This window comes from Cebus imitator, unplaced genomic scaffold, assembly GCF_001604975.1.
Source record: "Cebus imitator isolate Cc_AM_T3 unplaced genomic scaffold, Cebus_imitator-1.0 Scaffold332, whole genome shotgun sequence".
In the NCBI taxonomy this organism is placed as follows: Eukaryota; Metazoa; Chordata; class Mammalia; order Primates; family Cebidae; genus Cebus; species Cebus imitator.
Window position 1 is genome coordinate 599951 of NW_016107647.1, and position 21510 is coordinate 621460.

Below are 21510 nucleotides of genomic sequence, written 5' to 3' on the forward strand. Positions count from 1 at the left end.
GAGCTCAGGCAGAGCCCCCCACCCAGCCACACCTGCTGTTTCTTACCATCCCCTGCTGGTTTCTGTGATCCTCGGGAGGAAGGCAGACCCAGGTTCAGGAGTCCTTCCTGTCTGTCTGTTTTACAGTCCTCATAAAAAAAACCTCAAGGTGCCTCCCCAGACCTGCAGGTAACCCTCCCCACCCTGCCCCTCCGCACCCCCAGGAGAACACCAAGGATGGTGGGAACATCAAGGCTGCAGCATTCTCTGTGATGTTTGCTCAGGCCCCACAAACATCCTGTCCAAAGGGCCTGGTGGAGATGGCCCGATCACCAGCCTCCTGCCAGGTGTGAAAACTCCTCTGTAGCATTTTCAGTGCCAGAATTCTTTAAGGCTTTAATGTCAAGGAGCCAGGACTGTCTAGAGGGGTCATGACCTCTGCACTGAATTGTTCGGAAATCCATTGTCCTATGATCAAAGGAGCTTAGAATCCTCAGAATCTCAATTTTTTATAAGTCTCTTGAATGAGTAATACCTGCATAGGAGATAAGAAACAAATATAAAATCAAAAGGGGTAAACAGTGACAGGTCAGTTTCCTTCCTCCCTCCCAGGGCTGAGTCCCTCCCCAAGATAGCCACCATTACCAGTTTCTTGGGTCTCCTTCCAGAAATAATCCATGCATATCCATGCCTCTTTTTAGAAAGACAAATGGTAGCTTATTAGAGATACTATTCAGCATTGATCCTTAAAAAATTCTTCACCGTACACGTGGAAATTGGTTCATGTAAGTACATGCAGATCTAATGCTTTTTAACAGCTGCATCAGATTAGATGGATATAGCGTCAGTTTTGCTTTGTTTTGAGATAAGGTCTTGCTCTGTCCCCAGGCTGGAGTGCAGTGGCGTGATCACTGGTCTCTGCAGCCTAGACCTCCTGGGCTCAAGCCATCCTCCTGCCTCAGCCTCCCAAGTAGCTGAGACCACAGCTGCATGCCACCACGCCTGCCTAATTTTTAAATTTTTTTGTGAAGATGGAGGCTCACTGTGTTGGTCAGCATCAGTTATTCAATCACTGCCCTGCAGATGGGATTTAGGTTGTTTCTGGATCTTTGCTGTCACAAATGCAGGTGCATCAGAATCTGTGATGCTCCTGTTTGTGTTCATTAGATCATCTAATCTATCAGCAGATTAAATCCCTACAAGGAGAGGTGCAGGGTCACAACTTTTTTACACTACAGTGTATTACTGTTTTTATCACATAAAATGACATTGCCCATTTTTAGCTCTGCTCTTCCATGGCATGAATTATATCCACCTGGTTGTGCAGCCATCGCCACCATCTACCTCCAGACATTTTTCATCTTCCCAAACTGAAACTCTGTCTCCATTAAACACTAACTCCCTATCCCCCACCCCTAGCCCCTGGCACCCACCATTCCATTTTCCGTCTCTATGAATCGACTACTCTAGGGATCCTATACAAGTGGAATCATACAGTCTTTATCCTTGTGCATCTGGCTTGTTTCACTTACCTTGATTTTATTTTTTATTTTTCTTAAAAAAAATTTTTTTTTTTTAGATAAGGCCTTGCTCTGTTGTTCAGGCTGAAGTGCAGTGGCACGATCATAGCTCACTGCAGCCTCGACCTCCCAGGCTCAAGTGATCTTCCTGCCTCAGCCTCCCAAGTAGCTGGGACTGTAGGCACACACCAGCACACCTGGCTAATTTTTAAATTTTTTATAGAGATGGAGTGTGGCTATGTTGTCCAGGCTGGTCTCGAACTCCTGGCCTCAAGCAGTCCTCCCACTTCGGCCTCTCAAAATGCTGGTATTATAGTTGTGAACCACTGCATCTGGCCTGGATCTATTTTTAAGACTCTTTTAGTCTTTAGTTTTAGAGGTTTCTGATCATACTACCTTTTTCAGTACTGTTTTTGTTTGGGAGGAGAAGAGCAGTTCAGGAAGTGTCCACATGGGCAGCAGGGCGGAAACCATAGGGTCACCCTGACACCCCAACCCACAGTTACCACCGTCCTGACAGCAGTCAGCGGGAGTTCCGTCCTTCCCTTTAAACCCCCGAGCAGTCTTGCCTCATTCCTCTCTGTTTTTGAGCCTCATATGCAAGTCCGTGTGCAGTACTCCCCTGTGACCTGCCTCTTTGCCTAGCGCAGTGCTGGTGTGGTCCTTGTGGGTCATTGCATGTGGTGGCAGTGAGGGAGCTGGCATCATGTGGTCACGCTGCAGCCTACGGACCCTTTCTCTCATTTGTGGGCACTTGGAAACCACCTGGAGACTACCAGAACACTCAGGGCCGTGGGTGTGGCACCGTCCACTTTGCCAGGGGACAGTGAGTGGTTTTCCAGGGTGGACCTGCTCTGTGCTGCTCGGCGTGGGAGCAGTGGGGTTCCTTCCGGGCAAGGGTCGTGCTTACCCTGCTGCCAGGCCCGGAGCCCTGATGCTGTGAAGTCAACAGTGTGTTCTGAAGCCGGGATGTTGCTGGGCCATGTCACTGCCAATCCCTGGAGGCCAGAGAGAGCCTCTGGGTTGGGGCTGGGCTGTCAGGGTGGAGAGCACCTGCGTCTCTCTTTCCACAGTGCTTCTGAGAATCAGCAGATAGGGAAGGCATTGCTCTCCCTCGGCCTGAGCTCCTGCAAAGCAGCAAAGTGGACAGAAATGGGGAATTCTTGAACAGCCAGAAGAAGGAAGAGGCAGAGTAGGGTTGGTTGAAGGCTGCACCAGTTTCTGCTGCTGAAGGGATGGTTGCTTATCCCTCCATGGATTTGTCTGTCCCTTTGTTAATTAATTTGGAAAGTAGTCACCAAGCATCTTGCATGTGCCAGGGGATAGGGAGGCTGCATTTACTGAGCACTAGGTGTTTGCCACACACTGAATCTTATGTCCCCACTTGTGAAATGTGGGCGGGGGGGTTACTTGCCCATTTTACAGGTAAGGAAATGGAGGCTCACAAGCTGAGTGACTTGCCCAGGTCCCCCAGCCAGTGAGTGGTGGCCCAGCTACACACCTGTGATTCCAGCGGTGGGAGGACACACCTGTGCTTGTCTTGTGACCCTGGTAGCATCTGCTACTTAGAGATGGTGTAAGGGGAGGTGGCCAGTAAGGGTTTGCATTCTTCTTTGTCATTTGCCTAAGCCCATGATGCCCTTGGGCTGCATCTCTCTCTTTTTTTTGAAATGGAGTCTTGCATCGTTGCCAGGTTGGAGTGCAGTGGCGCGATTCCAGCTCACTGCAACCTCCGCCTCCCAGATTCAAGTGATTCTGGGACTACAGGCGCATGCCACTATGCCTGGCTAATTTTTTGTGTTTTAGTAGAGATGGGGTTTCATCGTGTTAGCCAGGATCGTCTCCATCTCCTGATCTCATGATCCACACGTCTCGGCCTCCCAAAGTGTTGGGATGATAGGCGTTAGCCACAGGGCCCGGCTGGGATATACCTCTTAAACTCTTAGAACCTCTTTTTACACCTCTGGGACAGGGAGATCATCACACGGACCTCCTGTTGTTGATGTGAGCTTTACATGAGGTGATATACACCAAGAGCCTGAACTATTTCACCCAGCCCCAGATTTTACCAGGGACCTGGTCTGTGCTGTGTGCTGCGCACTGGAGACCCTGCAATTATCAGGCTGATTCTTGGCCCATGAGACCCTCACAATCTGGTGGTTAGGACAAGCCTGCCACCTGACAGGGACATCGTGGTGGAAGGACGTGAGTGAAGTCAGAGGAGGCAGCTGCTTTTCCTTGGTGCTAGACAGAGCCTGCTGGATGGACAGACAGGGAGTCACATCTGGACTGGCTTATTAGGAATGAGTAGTTGGACACTTGCCAGGTGGCCAAGGTAGAAGAAGGGCATCCCATCAGGGAACAGCGTGTGCAAAGGCATAGAACAGAAGGTGTGTGTGGCTGGGAGCCGAGTCTGGGCTGTCCTGCAAAGGCCCTGAGTCTCACTCCCGAGAGAGGCACTTGATCCTATAGGGCAGTGGCTTTCCTGTGGGATCTGTGGAGCCCCAGGGCTCCCCAAGATGACTCATGGATGGGAAGGCCAGGGCATTGTGAGGAAGATTAGGTAAGGTGACGTGATGAGGATTGAGTAGGAGCTAGTTTAGATATGGAAGACAGGGAGACCCTCTCTGAGGAGGAGAGTCCCCCCAAAAGAGAAGGAGCCTGCCCCATACAGAGTGGGGGCAGCGGATGGCACAGGGAGAGGTGGAGGATCCAGGCAGGCAGCATGGCAAGTGCCCAGGCCCTGGGGCAGGACTGAGCCCAAGGAGCTCCTGAGTAGAGAGAGTGAGTAGGAGAGTGGGTCAGAGAAAGGAGGCCAGGAGGGGAGGTGTGCAGTGCCCCACCATATAGGGCTTTGTAAGGAAAATGGGGACCATGCGGGGGAGCCATAGGCGCAGGAGAGATCCAACCTGATTTGTATTTGTGGACAGTCATTCTGTAGCCCTGTGGGTAATGGACTGGAGGGTGACAGAAGTGGGAGCAAGGAGGACAGCAGGGGGTGGTAGAGGAGGGGGTGACTGGTGGACTGGTGGACTCGGATGCCTTTGGAGGTGGCCCCATGAGTGATGGATTGGAGGGAGGCAGAGGATGGGGGATTGGCCTGAGGATGGCAGGACCTTTGTTGACACAGGAAGACCCAGGGAGGGCGTGCTTGGGAAAATCCGGAGCTGAGCAAATTCCAGCTGCGGGGGGGTACCAGGGAGATATCTGGGGTGGTTTCTTGGCCAGCTGTGGGCATGTGCATGTGATGTGGGGGGCTGGGCAAGGAGAAGGTGGCATTGGAAGCTTGGAGATGAGATCAGCCAGGCCAGGGTGTGATGGAGAAGCCCCAGCGCTAAGACTCCAAAAGCCTTGTGCTCAGGAACTTAAAATGTGTGTGTGTGTGTGTGTGTGAGAGAGAGAGAGAGAGAGAGAGAGAGGGAGAGAGAGAGAGAAAGAGAGAGAGAGAGGTGATCTCAGAAGGAGACTTGGAGGAGAGGAGGTGGAGGTGGCTTCTGGTTGAAGAATCAGGGTGGAGGGCTGTGGCCTCTGGACATAAGATGAGTTATACTCACTCACCTTGCTGGGCTTTGCTTGGCTCTGCCTCCCACATTTTGGATGGCACCTGGCAATGCCACTCCTGGTACCTGCACAATTTCCCTTCCTGCTGCAAGTGGCTGGCCCTCCCAGCATAAGGATCATAGCTCCTGAGCTTTGTTTGTGAAGGAAGGTGGCCAGGAGAGAATGGGGAGAAGCCTGCCAAGCTCAGGCTGAAACCTGGCATCTGATCAAGGAGGGGCAGGTGGAGGGCGCCATTCAGCCGCCAAAAAAACAGACCCAGACTAGTGATAGTTACAGTCTCAGAGAGGACCTTCAGGATCAGCTGCATCAGGTCCCTTGTGCGAAAGACGTGGGGAAGCTCAGGCCTGGAGAAAAGAGAGGAAGAGGGGAAATTGAGGCTTGGGACTTCTTTTTTAAATTTGTACACACTTATGGGGTGGGTACATGAGAAATTCTGTGACATGTATGTAATTCATAGTGGTTAAGTCAGGGTGTTGAGGGTATCCATCACCTGAGCACAGTGCATTTTTGTGAAGTGTAGTCACCCTGCTTGGGATTTCTAACTCCCCAGCTCATCTGTGAATAGGAATGCTGTCAGTACCCACTCTTAGTAACTGTGAGGTTCGTGTGCTGGGACCTGGCCTGGCTGGTTGCTGGCCCTGCTGTATTTCAGCTGTTACTGTTATCCTCATTGGACATCCCACTGATGTCACCTGGCTAAGAGCCAGGGACCATCATCTCTGTAAGGCAATCTTGGAGGAGGTTTAGGGAGGGAGGATTCGGTCCTGTAGGAAAATGTTGTGAGTCTGAGCTGTGCAGAAGAGAGGATAAGCTACCTGGGTAGAGTCACAGCCCATTAAGAGAAGTATTCAAATAATGAGAGACTCCCACATGCCCAGAGCGTAACAAGAGGGGATGAAGCATTGAATAGTGGTGTCACCCTCCGTGGCCACAGAGACTCAAGTCAGGACTGTGGCAGGGCTCTGCCTGGCACCCGGTACTCCTGAGTCCTGGGCCAGACATGTCTGAGCCATGTTCCATTCAGATGGTGAGCACTGATCCCAGCCTCTGGCACAGCGGCTCTCAGGGACCCAGGGTCTCCTAGATTTATTCAGCAAATACTCATTGAACACCCGCCATGTGCCAGTGGCTGATACAGCTGTGAGCAAGATAGATAAGATACCTACCATCTGGGAGCTGACATTGCAGAGGAGGAAACAGACAACTGAGAAAGTAAACTCATAAACAAGAGCCTCTCACAGTGCCATCTCCTGTCAGAGGGTCATTTATTTGTTTGTTTGAGACAGGGTCTTAGTCCATCACCCAGGTTGGAGTGCAGTGGCGCAAGTGTGGCTCACTGAAGCTTCCATGTCCTGGCTCAAGCAATCCTTTCCCCTCAGGCTCCTGAGTACCTGGGAATGCAGGCATGTGCCACCATGCCCGGTTAAATTTTTTCTTTTTAAGAGACAGTTACACTGTGTTCCTCAGGCTGGTCTCAAACTACTGGTCTCAAGTGATCCTCCCGCTTCAGCCTGGCAGAGTACTGGGATTACAGGCTGTGGATTTTATTTCTGAAGAAGGTTCTCTTTATTCTGAAATTATCTTTGTAAATTTTATTCCAATACTACCTTTATAGATTTGGAATTTACTTCCGTGTATGATGTGATGTGGGTCCCAGCATCATATGTTAAATTCTTTCCCTGCTAAGTTTGAACGTTGCCTTCCTCATGTATTCAGTTCCCATATGCACATAGCTCTGCTTCTGAACTCTTCTCCATTGAGCTCCTTGTCTCCTTGTTCTGATTATTAGAACTTTGAAGTGTATTCTGATACTGTTAGAGAAAGTCTACCTTCTCTATTCTTATTTTTCAGAAATGTTCTTGGGTATTCTTAAACATTTCTTTCTTTTGGATGAATTTTAGAATTAACATGACAAATTCTATGACAGTTATGCTTTGCTTTGGTTGGAATCACATTGAAATTGTAGAGTCAGTAGAAGAGAATTGACATCTTTAAGGCGTTGAATTACCCATCCAGACACATGGTATGTATTTTGAATAAAGTGTATGTTATACCCATTAGACAATTAAATTTTCTTCTTCATGTGAATCAGGCATGTTTACTGTAGATTTATTTCTAGGGAATTTTTTCCTATTAGCTTTCCTATTTAATTGTTATGGGGGTATACGAAAGCCACTAATTTGAGTGTGTTGTTTTTGGCTGTTGTATTATAAATCATTATTGTTATTGTATCAATTCTAATACTTTGTGAGTTTCAATTCTCTTGGATTGGCTAGGAAGGTGAAACCATAACATCTGCCAATAATGACGGTTATTTCTTCTTTCTGTTATTTCTTTGGCCCTTTTCTCTCTCTCTCTCTCTCTCTCTCTCTTTTTTTTTTCTCCCAAGACAGTCTTGCCCTGTCACCCAGGCTGGAGTGCAGTGGCATGATCCTGGCTCACTGCAACCTCTGCCTCCCTGGTTCAAGCAATTCTCCTGCCTCAGCCTCTCGAGTAGCTGGGATTACAGATACATGCCCCAACACCTGGCTAATTTTCTTGTATTTTTAGTAGAGACAGGGTTTCACCATGTTGGCTAGGCCAGTGTTGAACTCCTGACCTTATGATCCACCTGCCTCGGCCTCTCAGAGTGCTGGGATTACAGGCATGAGCCACTGTGCTCGGCCTCCTTTTTTCTTGTTTTACTGTATTTGCTAGTATCTCCAGGAGGATGCTATACAGTAGCATGGCCCATGGGCATTATTTTTGATATATTTAATGATTCAGTGGGGGGTGTGCTTAATGCTCCCCCATTGAGTGTGATGTTTGCTATGTGCTTCTGGTAGACACCAGTTTTCAAGGACTTTCGTTCCTCTCGGTGCCTCAGGCTGCGATGAAACCTGTTTTCCCTGTGGAATAGAAACTCAGGAAAGCGTCGTGACTTGCTGTGCCTGCTAAGCTCTTGTCCTGCTGGAGTATGCAGGCGCTGTCCTTCACAGCATCTGTCCTTCAGCCCTGCACCCTTACATGAACTGCTCAGGACATTTAGAGGACTTTGTGGGTCTCAGTGCCTGCACAGCCGTTTCGTCCTCATACAGAGAAGGACTCTGAGTCTGTAGGGAGGAGAAGCAGCTGTCAGTGGCGATGCTGAGATGTGGACTCAGGCCCGTCAGGCTCAGAGCACTCGTCTGTTACCTGTTGCCCCCAGCATGAATGTCTAGGTATTCTGTATGAACTTGACTTAGGAATGTCACTTTCAGACCTCGAGCAAATGCTTGGGTTAATTACACTTCTCATTTCTTGGTGTGGCTCTTATTATCCTCTTTGCAAGGCTCTCTCTTGTTTTATTTGTATATTAATATTTTATTTTTGGTGTTCTACACGTTCAGAGAAACTTCTCTAGTAACAAACTCTAGAAGTGATCCCTGAAAGTATAGTCTTAATGTTTTATTTTCTTTCATCTCCTTTCTCCATTCCCATCCACCGCCTCCACCCCCACAGCTAACAGTTTCATCTCATCAGTGTGTTTTTGCTTTCATGTGTTCTTGCAAAGTATGTATTGTTATTTTACGTGTGATATTTTAAATTTGTGTAGTAGAACTGATTTGGCTTTTTCCTTTTTTCCCTTAGTGCTGTGTTCCTCCACATTGTTGGGTGTCTGTGTGCCTGGCTCGTGCTGCTGTTTGTATCCAGTGTGTTGTTTTTGATAGCTCCTCCATGTAGGATGGCCCCCATTTTCCTCATCTTCCCCCCAGTGATGGACACCCAGGCTTTCCCCAACCCCCTTCCACAAATAACACTTGACATGGGCATCCTTATACTGATTGTGTTATGTGCTGTGGTGAGGACTTCCCTGGCATGGACAGCAGGAGCAGAGCGTCTGGGTCCTAGATGATGCGTGTGCTTAACTGTGTAAGCAAGTGGTGCCGCGTCTCCCTCAAGCTGGCCACACCACTTGCCACTGCCACCCCAGACACGTGGACATACAGCAGTGCGGAGGAACACAGCACTAAAGGAGAAAAGGGGATCCTCACCTCTGGCTGGCATTTCTCATATTTCCAGTTTCATGGATATATTATTATGATTTTTTGAGACAAAGTCTCGCTCTGTCGCCCAGGCTGGAGTGCAGTGGCTCGATCTCAGCTCACTGCAACCTCCGCCCCCACTCCCCATCCCTGGGCTCAAGCAATCCTCCCACCTCAGCCTCCCGAGTAGCTGGGCTAACTTTTGTATTTTTTGTGGAGTTGGGGTTTTACCATGTTGACCAGGCTGGTCTCCAGCTCCTGAACTCAAGCTACCAACCCATCTTAGCCTCCCAAGGTGCTGGGATTACACGTGTGAACCACCACATCTGGCCTAACGGGTCTTTTACTTTGGAGTTCTTTTTTTTGTTGTTGTTAGTTTTCAGGAATTTATTATGTTTTGTAGATAGCAATTCCTTGTCAGTTTTGGACATTCCAGAAACGTCTCCTAATCTGTCTACAGTCTTTCTTATACATATTATTTGAGTTTTGAGGTAATCAAATTCATTAATTTTTGTAACCTATAGCTTGTGCCTTTGAGTTTTAAGAAGTTCTCCACTACTCTTGACTCCTTCCAACCTCCCCGTCATAAATACAGTTGCCCCTTGAACAACTCAGGAGTGAGGGGTGCTGACCCCACTAACAGTCAAGAATCCGCATGTAACTTTCGACTCCTCAAAAACTTGATTAATAGCTGACTGTTGACAGGAAGCCTTACTGATAGCACAAATAGTCAATGAACACGTTTTGTATGTTATATGTATTATATACTGTATTCTTACAGTAAAGTAAACCTGAGAAAAGAAAATGTTTTTAAGAAAATCATAAGAGAAAATCCGTTCACTATTTCTGCAGTGGAAGTGGGCCATCATACAGGTCTCCATCCTCGCTGTCTTCATGTTGAGTAGGCTGAGGAGGAGGAGGGCTTGGTCTTGCCGTCTCATGGGTGGCAGTGGCCCCTGTAATAATTAAATAGAAAAGTTAATAGGAAAAAATTCCCTAGAAATAAATCTACAGTAAATATGCTTGATTCACATGAAGAAGAAAATTTAATTGTCTTGTGGGTATAACATACACTTTATTCAAAATAAATACATACGTGTGTCTGGATGGGTGATTCAATACCTTAAAGATGACTATTCTCTTCTACTCACTCTGCAGCTTCAGTGCGATTCCAACCAAAGCAAAGACTCCTGTTTTGTTCAGGGGTCAGGTGTGTATTCAACAGGAACCTCCGTGAATTTCCTGGATGAGCTTAAACTTCTCTTGCTGCCACTGCTGCTGTTTTCTTATCTCTTGTCCTGTCTTGGTGTCTTAGGTTGGGTTCCTTAGAAGCAGAGCCTGAGTTGGCGGGTCTTGTGCATGTGTTGGTTCATTTGGGGAGACATCTCAGGAGAACTATTTGAGGAGTAGGGGGTGAGAGGCGTTCAAAGCTGTGACCTGCGTGCGGCCTGACCCCGTGGGATCTCTGGAGTGCGAGTGGCCCCACAGAGCTGGCTGCTTTGAGACTGGGGGCTGAGCTCCAGCCCCATGTTAGCCTGTTATTGCCTGGGCTCCTCCCAGCCCCTGTGGGGAGGACTTCACCTCCCAGACAGTTCTCCAAAGGCAGCTGTGTTGTGAGCTGTTAGCAGCCAGCATGCACAGCAGCAGGGGTGGGTGTTTGCCTGCCCAGTGAAGGAGACCTGGACGAGCACCTGCACATCTCCTGTACTTGGTGACCTCTGTATGGTGACTCTTTCTCATGTTGCCATCCACAGGCTCCACCAAGGACCTGATCGAGACGTGCTGCGCAGCTGGACAGCAGTGGGCCATCGACAATGACGAGTGCCTGGAGATCTCCGAGAGCGGCACCGAGGGCAGCGTCTGCAGGTAGGGTGGGCTCCTTGGAGCAGGCAGAGCTGCCCACTGGCCTTCTCCAGAACCCTGCTTGCCTAGGACCTGAGGCCCTGGGCAGCCCAGAGAGAGTGTACCTTCACCTGCCTCCAGGGCACAAGGGTGACTGGATGTGGCTGCCGTGGGCCATCTGGCCAGGCTTTCTCCAGGTGTGGAAAGTCCAGGATGTCCCAGGAACAAACCAGCCACATAAACTGGTAACTGGCCTAGTAAGCAAGATCCGAGGAATATATAATTTGAAACAAGTTTCAAAAAACTGCGATCCCCTAGGAACAGCTGGGTGCTCCCCTCCCCGCACTCTGCAGCTGCTGCCACACTCCGCCTCCTCGGGCCTTCTCTCCTCTGCCCTCTTCCTTTCTCCGCTTTGCTGCCCTTGGGCCTTCAGGAGGCTGCCGTCTCGCCATGCTCCCTTGCTGCCGTGCTGACTGTTTCTTCTGACTCGGATATCGCAGCAAAGCAATCATTTATCCCCATGCCTTCTTCCCTTTTCCAGGCCCAGGAGGGCTCTGGTCAGCTGCTCATGCTTGCTTTTTTTCCAGGGACCCCGTCTAACCTGCTCGTTTGCCCAGACAAGAAAGACGTGGTTCAGAGAGGCAGTGTGATTCACTCAAAGCCACGCAGCTCACTGCCAGCATGGCCATGATTAGACCCTGTGTTTCCTGATGTTCAGACCACTCCACCTCCTTTAAAACATTTATATTTTAACCTTGTCTTTCCCTTCTGCTATTCCACCAATTTGGAGCTACTTAGGAGTTAGAGCATGCACCACTGGGACCTCTGGAGTTTGGAGCCCGCGGTCCTAGTGCATGCTTGCATCCCTCTTGTGGACATGCCCTGCCTCAGGGGATGCTGAACCCTGCCCTCCATAATCCCCACCGCCCTGTCCTGGCTCCAGCCTCTGAAGCTGACCTGTCAACCACCTCTGCCCCAGGCAGCCCAATGGTGACTGGCAGGCAGTGACCAGGGACCTGGAGCCTATGCTCCTCCAGGCTGACCTGCCAGCCTTTCCTGGGATTGGGTCTCTCTGTCCTTCTCCACCCTTGTGGTGGTGGGGGCCCTGATACCAACCCTTCTCTCTCAGAGGTCAGGGACACACAGCTCCGAGTCCAGGGACTCAGGCCTGCTTCTTCTTGCTTAAGCCAAGAAATGAAACCCATGCAATCCAGCGGAGGTTGTGCCGGCTTGGCCACCAGCACCAGCCCCCTCACTGTGGACCTTGGACAGGGCTTCCCTCCTCCGAGCCTCACTCAGTTTCCCCTCTGGGAGGATGGGGCAGGCGATCGGGGGCTGAGGTGCCCGCTCTGTTGCAGGACAGCCCAGAGGCACTGCTGTGTCTCCTACTTGAAGGAAAAGAGCTGCATGGCCGGCGTCCTGGGAGCCAAGGAGGGTGAGACCTGTGGGGCTGAGGACAACGACACCTGCAGTGTCTCCCTGTACAAGGCAAGACTGACCTGCACCCTTCACGGTGGGGCGGGGCAGGGCAGTGAGGGAGGAAGCTGGCCTGGGCCTGAAGGTCCTCACGGTCCAAGAAGTTAGGCTTTCCTCGGGACTCCTCCTGGGGGTGGTGCTCACGCCTGGGGTGGGGGACTCTTCATCTGCGCAGAAAATGTCTTCAGTTATTATACTGACCAGTTAATTCAGAGAATATTTTTTAGAGCACCAGTGTGTGCCCCAGGCCCTGTTTTAGGCACCAGGGATATAGCAATGAATAACACAGATTGTAATTCCCGCCCTCCTGGGGATTTCTTTCTGGCCAGGAAGACAGAGGAAGATCACGGTGAATATGTTAGCACCTGGCGTGGTTGCAGGTGATTGTGCTAAGGAGGAAAACCTAAACAGAGGTGGGATAAGCAGTGTCGGGGCTGGGGAGGGGCTACAGTATCAGCTGACAGCCTCACTGAGAAGGGGGCATTTGTGCAGTGCCTGGGGTAGGGACATCTGTGAAAATGCTTTCAGGCAGAGTGCAGCACGTGCGAAGGCCCTGAGGTCGCAGCCTGCCTGGCATGTCTAGGCTGTGTGGCTGGAGTGCAGCAAGTGACGGGGGCAGGCAGAGAGCCAAGCCCAGAGAGACGACAGGGCTCTCGGCCATCATGGGAAGGACTGTGGTTTGACTCTGAGTAAGGTGGACCCCATGGCGAGTTTGAGGGGTGTAATTCGGGTCCCTTCTGGCAGTTGTGGGGACTGGTTATTGATGGTGGCTTTCCCACATGGGATTGGGATGGGGTAAAACCCCACTAAGCAGCAGTGGTGCAGAGAACAGTGTGAGCTAACACACAGGCGAGGACGTTGGGAAATGGGGTGTGTGGTCCAGTGGCCTGGCAGCAGTAGAGACAGGCTGTCAGGAGTCCTCAGGCTGGCACATAAAGGACAGTAGAAGATGCTGAGAGCTTTGGGCTTCCAGCAGAGCGTCTGCATAGCCCTGGAAGGGATTTGCATCAGGAGGTCAGTTTGTGTGCTGGAGCTCATGGTGGCCACTGCAGGACAGAGCCAGGGACAGGGTGTCAGTTTGGCTATAAGTAATGGAAAACTTCCTGGAACACTGGCTTCTCTCTCATATGCTGCAGGCTAGGGAAGGCAGGCCTGAGTTGGGGGAGTCAGTGGCTCCATGGTCATCAGGAATGGGGCACAGGTGTGGTGGTCTTCTTGACCTGCCAGCTCTAATTTGCTGCCTTATGGTCCAGGACGAACTCCAGAAAAGAACAGGAGAGCTCCCTTGTTTTAATTATTATTTAAATTATTATTATTAAATAATAATAATAATTATTATTATTATTTTGAGGTGGAGTCTCTGTCACCCAGGCTGGAGTGCAGTGGCGTGATCTCAGCTCACTCCATCCTTTGCCTCCCGGGTTCAAGCAGTTCTCCTGCCTCAGCCTCCCAAGTAGCTGGGATGACAGGCATGCACCACCATGCTTGGCAAACTTTAGTATTTTTAGTAAAGCCAGGGTTTCACCATGTTGACGAGGTTGGTCTCGAACTCCTGACCTCAAGTGATCCACCTACCTTGGCTTCCCAAAGTGCTGGGATTACAGGCAGGGTCACCATGCCCAGCTTAAATTATTTTTGGTCATGGTGAAATACATGCGATGTAAGATTGATCATCTTAATGATGTTTAAGTGCACAACTCAGTGGATTAAGCACGTCACATTGTTGTTCAGCCATCACCACCATGCATCCAAGGAATTCCTCCTCGAGCTGAAACTGTTCCCATTAAACACAAACTCCCATTCTCTGTCCCTGTAGCTCCTGGTAACCACCGTTCCACTTTTTGTGTCTGTGCGTTGGACTACTCTAGGGAACTCATATAAGTGGAATTATTCAGTGTTTGATCTTTTGTGTCTGGCTTATTTCACTTAACATAATGTCTTCAAGGTTCATCCATGCCATATGTAGCAAATGTAAGTGTTTCCTTCCTTTTTGGGCTGGAATAATAATATTCCATTGTGTAAGACAGACCACATTTTCTGTATCTGTCCACTCATCGATGGACACTTGGGTTGCTTCTGCCTTTTGGCTATTGTGAATAATAATGCTGCTGTGAGCATTAGCAGAAGAGCTCCCTTTTTTGAGGGTGGACGGTACTTCTGCTTAGATTTCATTGGCTGGAGCCTAGTCTGCTGGCCACACCTAGCTGCAAGGAAGACTAAGGAATGTAGCGTCTTTATTCTGGGAGGTCAGATGCCCCACTGAACATGAGGAAGAAGGGAAGACAGACATTGGGATGGATAGCTGGCTGTCTACAGCAGAGGTGAGGGCAAACCAGGGCAGTAGCACAGTTTCAGGAGACCTCCCAGAAGGGACCTCATCCTGACTGGGGAGCCGGGAAAGGAGTTGAAGCTCACGGTCTGAAGCCTGGGCGATGGTGACAGAGGCCGCTGGACGGTTCTGGCATTTGGGGGAGGAATTTGACTTCAATTTTTTGTCATCTTGGGGTCAGTTTTTTCCTTAAAACAACTAGTATTAGTGAGAGGACCCCATTGACAGGGTTTAGAAACGTTTAGAATCCCCTTTTCTGTTTTTGACCAGGTCTCTTTTCTGAGCCTCAGCTTTTCTATCTGGAAAATGGGGATAATAATCCTTGTCTTTTTGGGTGGTTGTGGGGAATCAGAGATAATGCAACTAAGTGTTAAGTATGTGATGGGCCTTCAGTAGCAGGAAGTGTTCAACATTGAGAGATGCAGGGCTAGAGTATCTGTTAGCTTTTGCTGGGTAACATACCATCCAAAACCCGGTGGCCTGTTGCTGGCTTAGCGCATGAATTTGTGGTCAGCCAAGTACTTCTGCTGACCTGAGCCATGCTCAGCTGATCCTGGGGGAGCTTGCTTATGTGGCTGCTGCCAGCCGACGGCTCCGCTGGAGCTAGATGATCTAGGATGGCCTCCACTGGATGACTTGTCTCTGTCCACGCAGTGTCTCAACCCTCAGCAGGCTAGCATGGGCCTGTTCCATTAGTGGATGTGCAGAGTTCCAGGAAAAGAAACAGAAGCGTTCAAGGTCTTTTGAGGCCTAGGCTAGGAGCTGATACACCGTCATGTGTATCTCATTCTATTGGCCAAAGCAAGACATAAGGCACAACTAAGAGGCTGGGAAATACGCACATTCTCTTAATAGAAGTAGCTGCAATATCACATTGCAAAAATATCTATTTGTTATCTATTTCAAAAGTGGTGCTGTTACTGTAACCAATATACCCCTGTATTTAAAAATAATTATACCAATTTATTTTTGAAGAAAGTGGTCTGGGATGGGGTAGATCTACATCTTTAGGAATCCAGTCTTCTATTTTTATGTTTACTTATCTTTAACTTGTAGCTTTCATCTTCAGGGTCACTTCATGGCCCAAGTAGGCTGCTAAAGCTCCAGCCATCACATATATGCTCCAAGAAGGAGAAAGAGGGGGAGCAAAAATGATGTACTTGATTCAAGTAGAGTCATCCCCAGTTTAAAGCCCTCCTAAAGGCTCCGTGAAGTGACTCTGTCTCTAACTGCAAAGGCCGCTGGGAAATGCTGCCTTTTAGCTGATTGAATAGAATTGGGGTTTGCTAGTAAACATGAGAGGATAATGAGTATGGCTGGGGGATTAATTTATAGTTCCTTCCACAATAGGCCATTTATTTGTTATCTATTTCAAAAGACTTAAATTAGCCCTATCCTGTGCCAGACCTGGGAAATAGAAGCAGAGGACCCCTCTGCCCTGGGAGAGTGCATAATCTGGCAGAGGAGATAAAATAATGGTGAATTCACTTTGATTTATCAGCCCCTCCTCTGAGCCTAGCTCCAGGCTGGGGCCAGGGATTGGGCAGTGATAACCGTCTCTCCCTGCAGCAATGCTGTGACTGCTGTGGCCTGGGCCTCCGTGTGCGGGCCGAGGGCCAGTCGTGTGAGTCCAATCCCAACCTGGGCTATCCCTGCAATCATGTCATGCTCTCCTGCTGTGAGGGTGAAGAGCCTCTCATAGTACCTGAAGTCCGCCGACCTCCAGAGCCCGCGGCTGCACCACGGAGAGGTGAGTGCTGCCCTTCCCTGGCTGTAGCATATGAGGCCAAGGCTGGGTGACCTCTGGCCTTCTGTGGGGACCCTGGGTCCATTATCACCTGTGGCTTGAGACACAAGGTCTGCTCTAAACAGAGTTCTGAGGATGGTGATTTCATTGTTTTTCGTGGACCACCCACTCCACCCACCTAACCACAAACTACCACCCATCACCCTTTCCCCATCCACTCATCACCCTCCCCTCTCTTTGTCTATACATCTTCGTCCCTATCCACTTACCAGTCTGCTCTTTTTCCATCCATCCATTGCACTTTTCCCCCACCCATCCTCCTGTCCTCTTGTATCCACCCATCCATCCATCCACCCCTATCCATTCATCTACTCCCCCATTCATCCTCTGTCCCATCATCTGTCCATCCACTTATCCATCCACCCACCCACCCACCTACCCACCCAATTATCCATCCATCCATTCATCCATCCATCCATCCATCCACCTACCCACCCATCCACCCACCTACCCACCCAATTATCCATCCATCCATCCATCCATCCATCCATCCATCCATCCACCTACGCACCCATCCACCCACCTACCCACCCAATTATCCATCCATCCATTCATCCATCCATCCATCCATCCATCCACCTACGCACCCATCCACCCACCTACCCACCCGTCTACCCATTCACTCACCCACCCATCTAGGTATCCAATCATCCATTCATCCATATATCTACCGATCCACTATCCATTCATCCATCCATTCATCCCTTCATCCATTCATCAGTTCCTCTATCCATCCATTTATCCATCTACTTACCCATTCATTCATTCATTCATTCATCTGTCCATCTGTTTGTCTTCCATCTGTCTGACCATCTATTCATCTATCCATTCATCCATCCACCCACCCATCTGTCCATTTATCTATACTTCTGTCCATCTATCTATCCATCCATCCATTTATCCATCCATCCATCCATCCATTTATCCATCCATCCATCCATGCATTTATCCATCCATAAATCCATGCATCCATCCACCCTCCTTCATTGTTCTTGGTGTCACCCCTTTCTGTTTCCCTTATTGTGATGTGTGTTACAGCTGCCATGTCTAGTTCCTGTCTCCTAGCTAGGGCTGTCTCCTGGACCCATGACTATTAGCCTTCTGTGCCTGGTAGGTCTGCAGGAGCCTGGGGCTGGTGCCGTGAGAGTCCTGGCAGACCTGCTTTGTAGGTATCCGCATGTTCAGCCTCAACTGGTTGGGGGTTAGATGTCCAGGTGGGTTCCAGAACCACCAGCTTAGTTTTTTTGCTGTTCCTATGGACCATCATCTGGGGCCCCTGTGGATTTGTCCTGGGCACTTCATGGAGTGGGAATCAAAGCCACAGTGGGAATTAAAGCCTCCATTTAATCCTGGTATCAAGATTAAACCCTTGGCCTCGGGAGTCAAGCAGACTTGGTTGGAATCCCAGCTCCTTTGCTTACCTGGGGCAAGTCACACAGTCCTCAGAGCCTTCATTGTGGCATCTGTCAAATGGAGTTGTATTCTTTACCTTGTTCAGTGCAAGGATGAATGATAGGATGCCTGTCAAGGGCTTTCCGCAGTGCCTAGTGACGCACTCAGCATTGCCACCACTGTTGCTGTTACCATTGCCATGCGTCAGTAGCTCAGAGCAGGAAGATGAGGCCCGGAGAAGAGCAGGATCGGATCTTGCCCCAGGCATATGCTGGGTCTTTGGCACAGCCAGGGCTGAATATCTTGGCTCTAATGACCCCATTTCTGCCTCAGGCTTCCTGTTGCTCAGAATTTTACCTAGACTCAGTCAGCCTGGGCTCCAAGCGACCCAGGTCTCTGTCACTATAATGCAAGATGGTAGAAGTCTGTGCGTAGGGATTAAGACGCCTGCTGTCCGCAGCTGCCAGGGCCCAGGAGATCCTACAGGAAGAGCTCATATCCTGTGAGGTACAGGTGGGGGAACAGATACCTGGATCTCCTATCAGGATGAGGCAGGGGCGAGTGTGTGGGGGTTGGACCAGGCCAGGCCTGGGCAGATTAACCAAAATAGATGGACAAACCACCCTCGCCAATCCAACGTGGGTACAGAGACTAAGTCCAGTCTAAGGAAGTGCCGCCTGCGGAGACTGGCTCCAAGGGGGCTGGTTGAGTACTGGTATGAAGGCCAGGTAAGTACACAGAAGAGTCTGGCTCAAGATAGAGTTTGAGAGGGAGTCTGGCTTCAGAAGTCAAAGGACTGGTGGGTGGACAACAGGGCCAGGCATGATCCAGACCAGAGATCCATGCTTCCTACTCCTGTGAGGAACATGCTGGTGAGGGTGAGCTGAGCCTGAATCCTGGAGGTGCTGCATAGCCTGTGGTGTGCTAGGAGGGGCCCTGGGCCCAGGTCTGTCTGCCACTTGCCTGCAGTGCTGAATCTCTGCAGGGCCAGACTGCCAGCCATCATGGCCCTGCCTGGAGGCACTGGCTGGGACTGATTGGGCTGCAGCTTAATGTAAACATCCTCCATATGAAACACGTTCCTCAGACGTGACTTCATGCAGCTGCTCTCTCTGTGGGCTCCACTGCCTGGGTTGGGTGGGAAGGGCGGAGGCTCTGGGCTGGCACAGAGCTTGGAGGGGCTGTAGGCCTCCCGCTGAAGTCCCGGCTGCATGCTTTCTCCACAGCTGTGATACCAAGAGCTTCCCAAGGCAGCTTAGCCCCAGGAGCCTCCTCTCCCACTCTCACCTGCTCCCCAGGGCAGCCCTGGGAGATGGGTTTGTCTCAGAATCTGGAGACACAGAGAGGCCTAGTGCTGCCCAAGATGACCCACCTAGGGAAGGCCCAGGTTAGTGGTCACATGTGAGCCAATGGGGCCCAGATTTGGAGCCCTTTCTGTTGCTAAGGAAGGTCCTCCCTGATGTCACTGAGGTCAGGGGTCTGAATCCATTATAACACTTTAGTGAGAGCTTCCTTGTGGGTCTGACCCTGTCCTATTGTAGGGGACTCAGTGATGAAGACTTGGACCTGGCTCTGATGGGTTCATTCTTACTGTGGAGGTCTGTTCATTCATTTGCCCATCCATCCATCCATCCATCCATCCATCCATCCATCCATCCGTTTGTCCATGCATCTACCCATCCATCCATCCATCAGTCCGTCCATCTACCTACCAATCCATCCATCCATTGTTCATCTGTCTGTCACCCATCCATCTACCTATTCACTCATCCACTCATTCATCTACCCATCCATCCATTCAGTCTCACACCCATTCATACATCCACTCACATATCCATCCACCCACCCATCCTTTCATCCACCTACCCACCCTTCCATCTACCCATCCACCCACCCATCTACTCACCCATCCATCTGTTCATCCGCTCACCTATCCATCTACCCGTCTATCTGTCTGTCCACCCACCCACCCATCCATCCACTCAACCACACACCTCTTCGTCCATTCACCCATGTATCCATCTACCATCCATCCTTCTACCCACCCATCCACCTATCTATCCATCCTCCTTCATTCATCCACCCATCCACTCACCATCCATCCATCCATCCATCCATCCTCCCACCCACCCATTCACCCACTCACCCACCTACCCATCCCCCCATCCTATCCATCCACCCATCCTATTCATCTGCCCACCCATTCATTCACCCACCCATCCATCTACCCATCCATCTATCTACCCATCTACTTACCCACTCATCCATCCACACCCATCCATCTACTCACCCACCCACCTATCTACCCATCCATCTGTCCATCTGACTACCCACCCACCCATCCTGCTTCATCCATCCTTGCTGTCTGCTGGGGACACAAAGGTCCTGATGACGACCTGCACTAGTTTCCTGAAGCCGGTGGTCTCAGCCACCTTCTCTGACAAAGCTGGCTCTGTCTTGAGCTCTAACCCCTGTCCTAGTTTCAGAGGCAGAGATGGCAGGTCGAGAGGCCCTATCCCTGGGCACAGAGGCTGAGCTCCCTAACAGCCTGCCAGGTGATGACCAGGATGAGTGCCTTCTCCTCCCCGGAGAGCTGTGCCAGCACCTCTGCATCAATACTGTGGGCTCTTACCACTGTGCCTGCTTTCCTGGCTTCTTGCTGCAGGATGATGGCCGCACTTGCCGCCCAGGTAAGGACTGTGATGGACAAGGCAGGGGCTGTGGGCAGGGCTGATCTTGCCAGGGGAGTGTGGCATTCCTGGGATGCAAACTGTGGGTTCCTTCACCTCCTGCTGCCTCACACACTGGAACCCACAGGAGCCTGAGGCCCCCAGTGATGGGGAATTTGTGAGGCAGAGAAAATAGAAGCTTCCTTCCTGGAGCTCCGTCTGCAGGGACCTGGCCCCAGTTCCAGGTCCTATATTTGAGCTCAGGGACAGGCTCAGGCCACAGAGGATCTCACCAAAACCCAGCTATCTCCCCGACGCTGGGCCCATGGTGATCCAGAGGGATTTGCTCCCAGCCAGTGGTCCCAGAATTGATTGGTTTTTAATCTAGACACTCTTTTTCCTTTCTCCCCTCTCTTCTTCCTTGCCTCTTTTCATTCCACCCCCTGTACTCCCAGTAGCTGAGATTGATCTTGCCCAAGGTGTATGCATACTCCAAACCTCCGTTTCCTTTCCCGTGAAATGGGGTGGGGGATTAAATGTCAGTGCTCTGCGTGAGAAGGGCAAGTGCCTAGAAGTGCCTGAGGCCTGGCTGAAGACCTGAGACCTCCCCCAAACCCCTCTCTGCTTTACCCGTGACAGAGGGTCACCGTCCACAGCCGGCAGCCCCACGGGAGCCTGTGCTGAAGTCAGAATTTTCCCAGGTGGCCCCTAACACCATCCCGCTGCCATTGCCACAGCCCAATACCTGCAAAGGTAAGCAGTGGGGGCGGTGTCTCCAGCACAGGGCCCAGGGCCCAGGGGGTAGGTCTGGGCTGCTTGCAGGTGGTGAGCTCTCTGCTGCTGGGTATGTACAAGATGGCCCTTCCAAAGGGGGTGCTTCTGTTTTGGGGATGATGGACTCACCTGGGGCTGAGTGAGGAGCTGAGGAAGT

General features: G+C 50.5%; 1 protein-coding gene and 1 pseudogene across 5 annotated transcripts in view; one reads left to right on the plus strand and one right to left on the minus strand.

Annotated features, from left to right (window-relative positions):
* The window catches only part of FBLN2 (fibulin 2), an 85824-nt gene that overhangs the window by 46352 nt on the left and 17962 nt on the right, over nucleotides 1-21510 (plus strand). For 4 of the 5 annotated variants that reach the window (XM_017505029.2, XM_017505031.2, XM_017505032.2 and 1 more), the window contains exons 3-7: nucleotides 10819-10930; nucleotides 12265-12394; nucleotides 16281-16461; nucleotides 20391-20600; nucleotides 21219-21332. In XM_017505029.2, the coding sequence (XP_017360518.1) occupies nucleotides 10819-10930; nucleotides 12265-12394; nucleotides 16281-16461; nucleotides 20391-20600; nucleotides 21219-21332 (747 nt within the window). The remainder of the gene's footprint in view (nucleotides 1-10818; nucleotides 10931-12264; nucleotides 12395-16280; nucleotides 16462-20390; nucleotides 20601-21218; nucleotides 21333-21510) is intronic. The other variant, XM_037730125.1, reaches the window with a different exon arrangement.
* Nucleotides 8397-8480, minus strand: LOC119467795 (annotated as a pseudogene).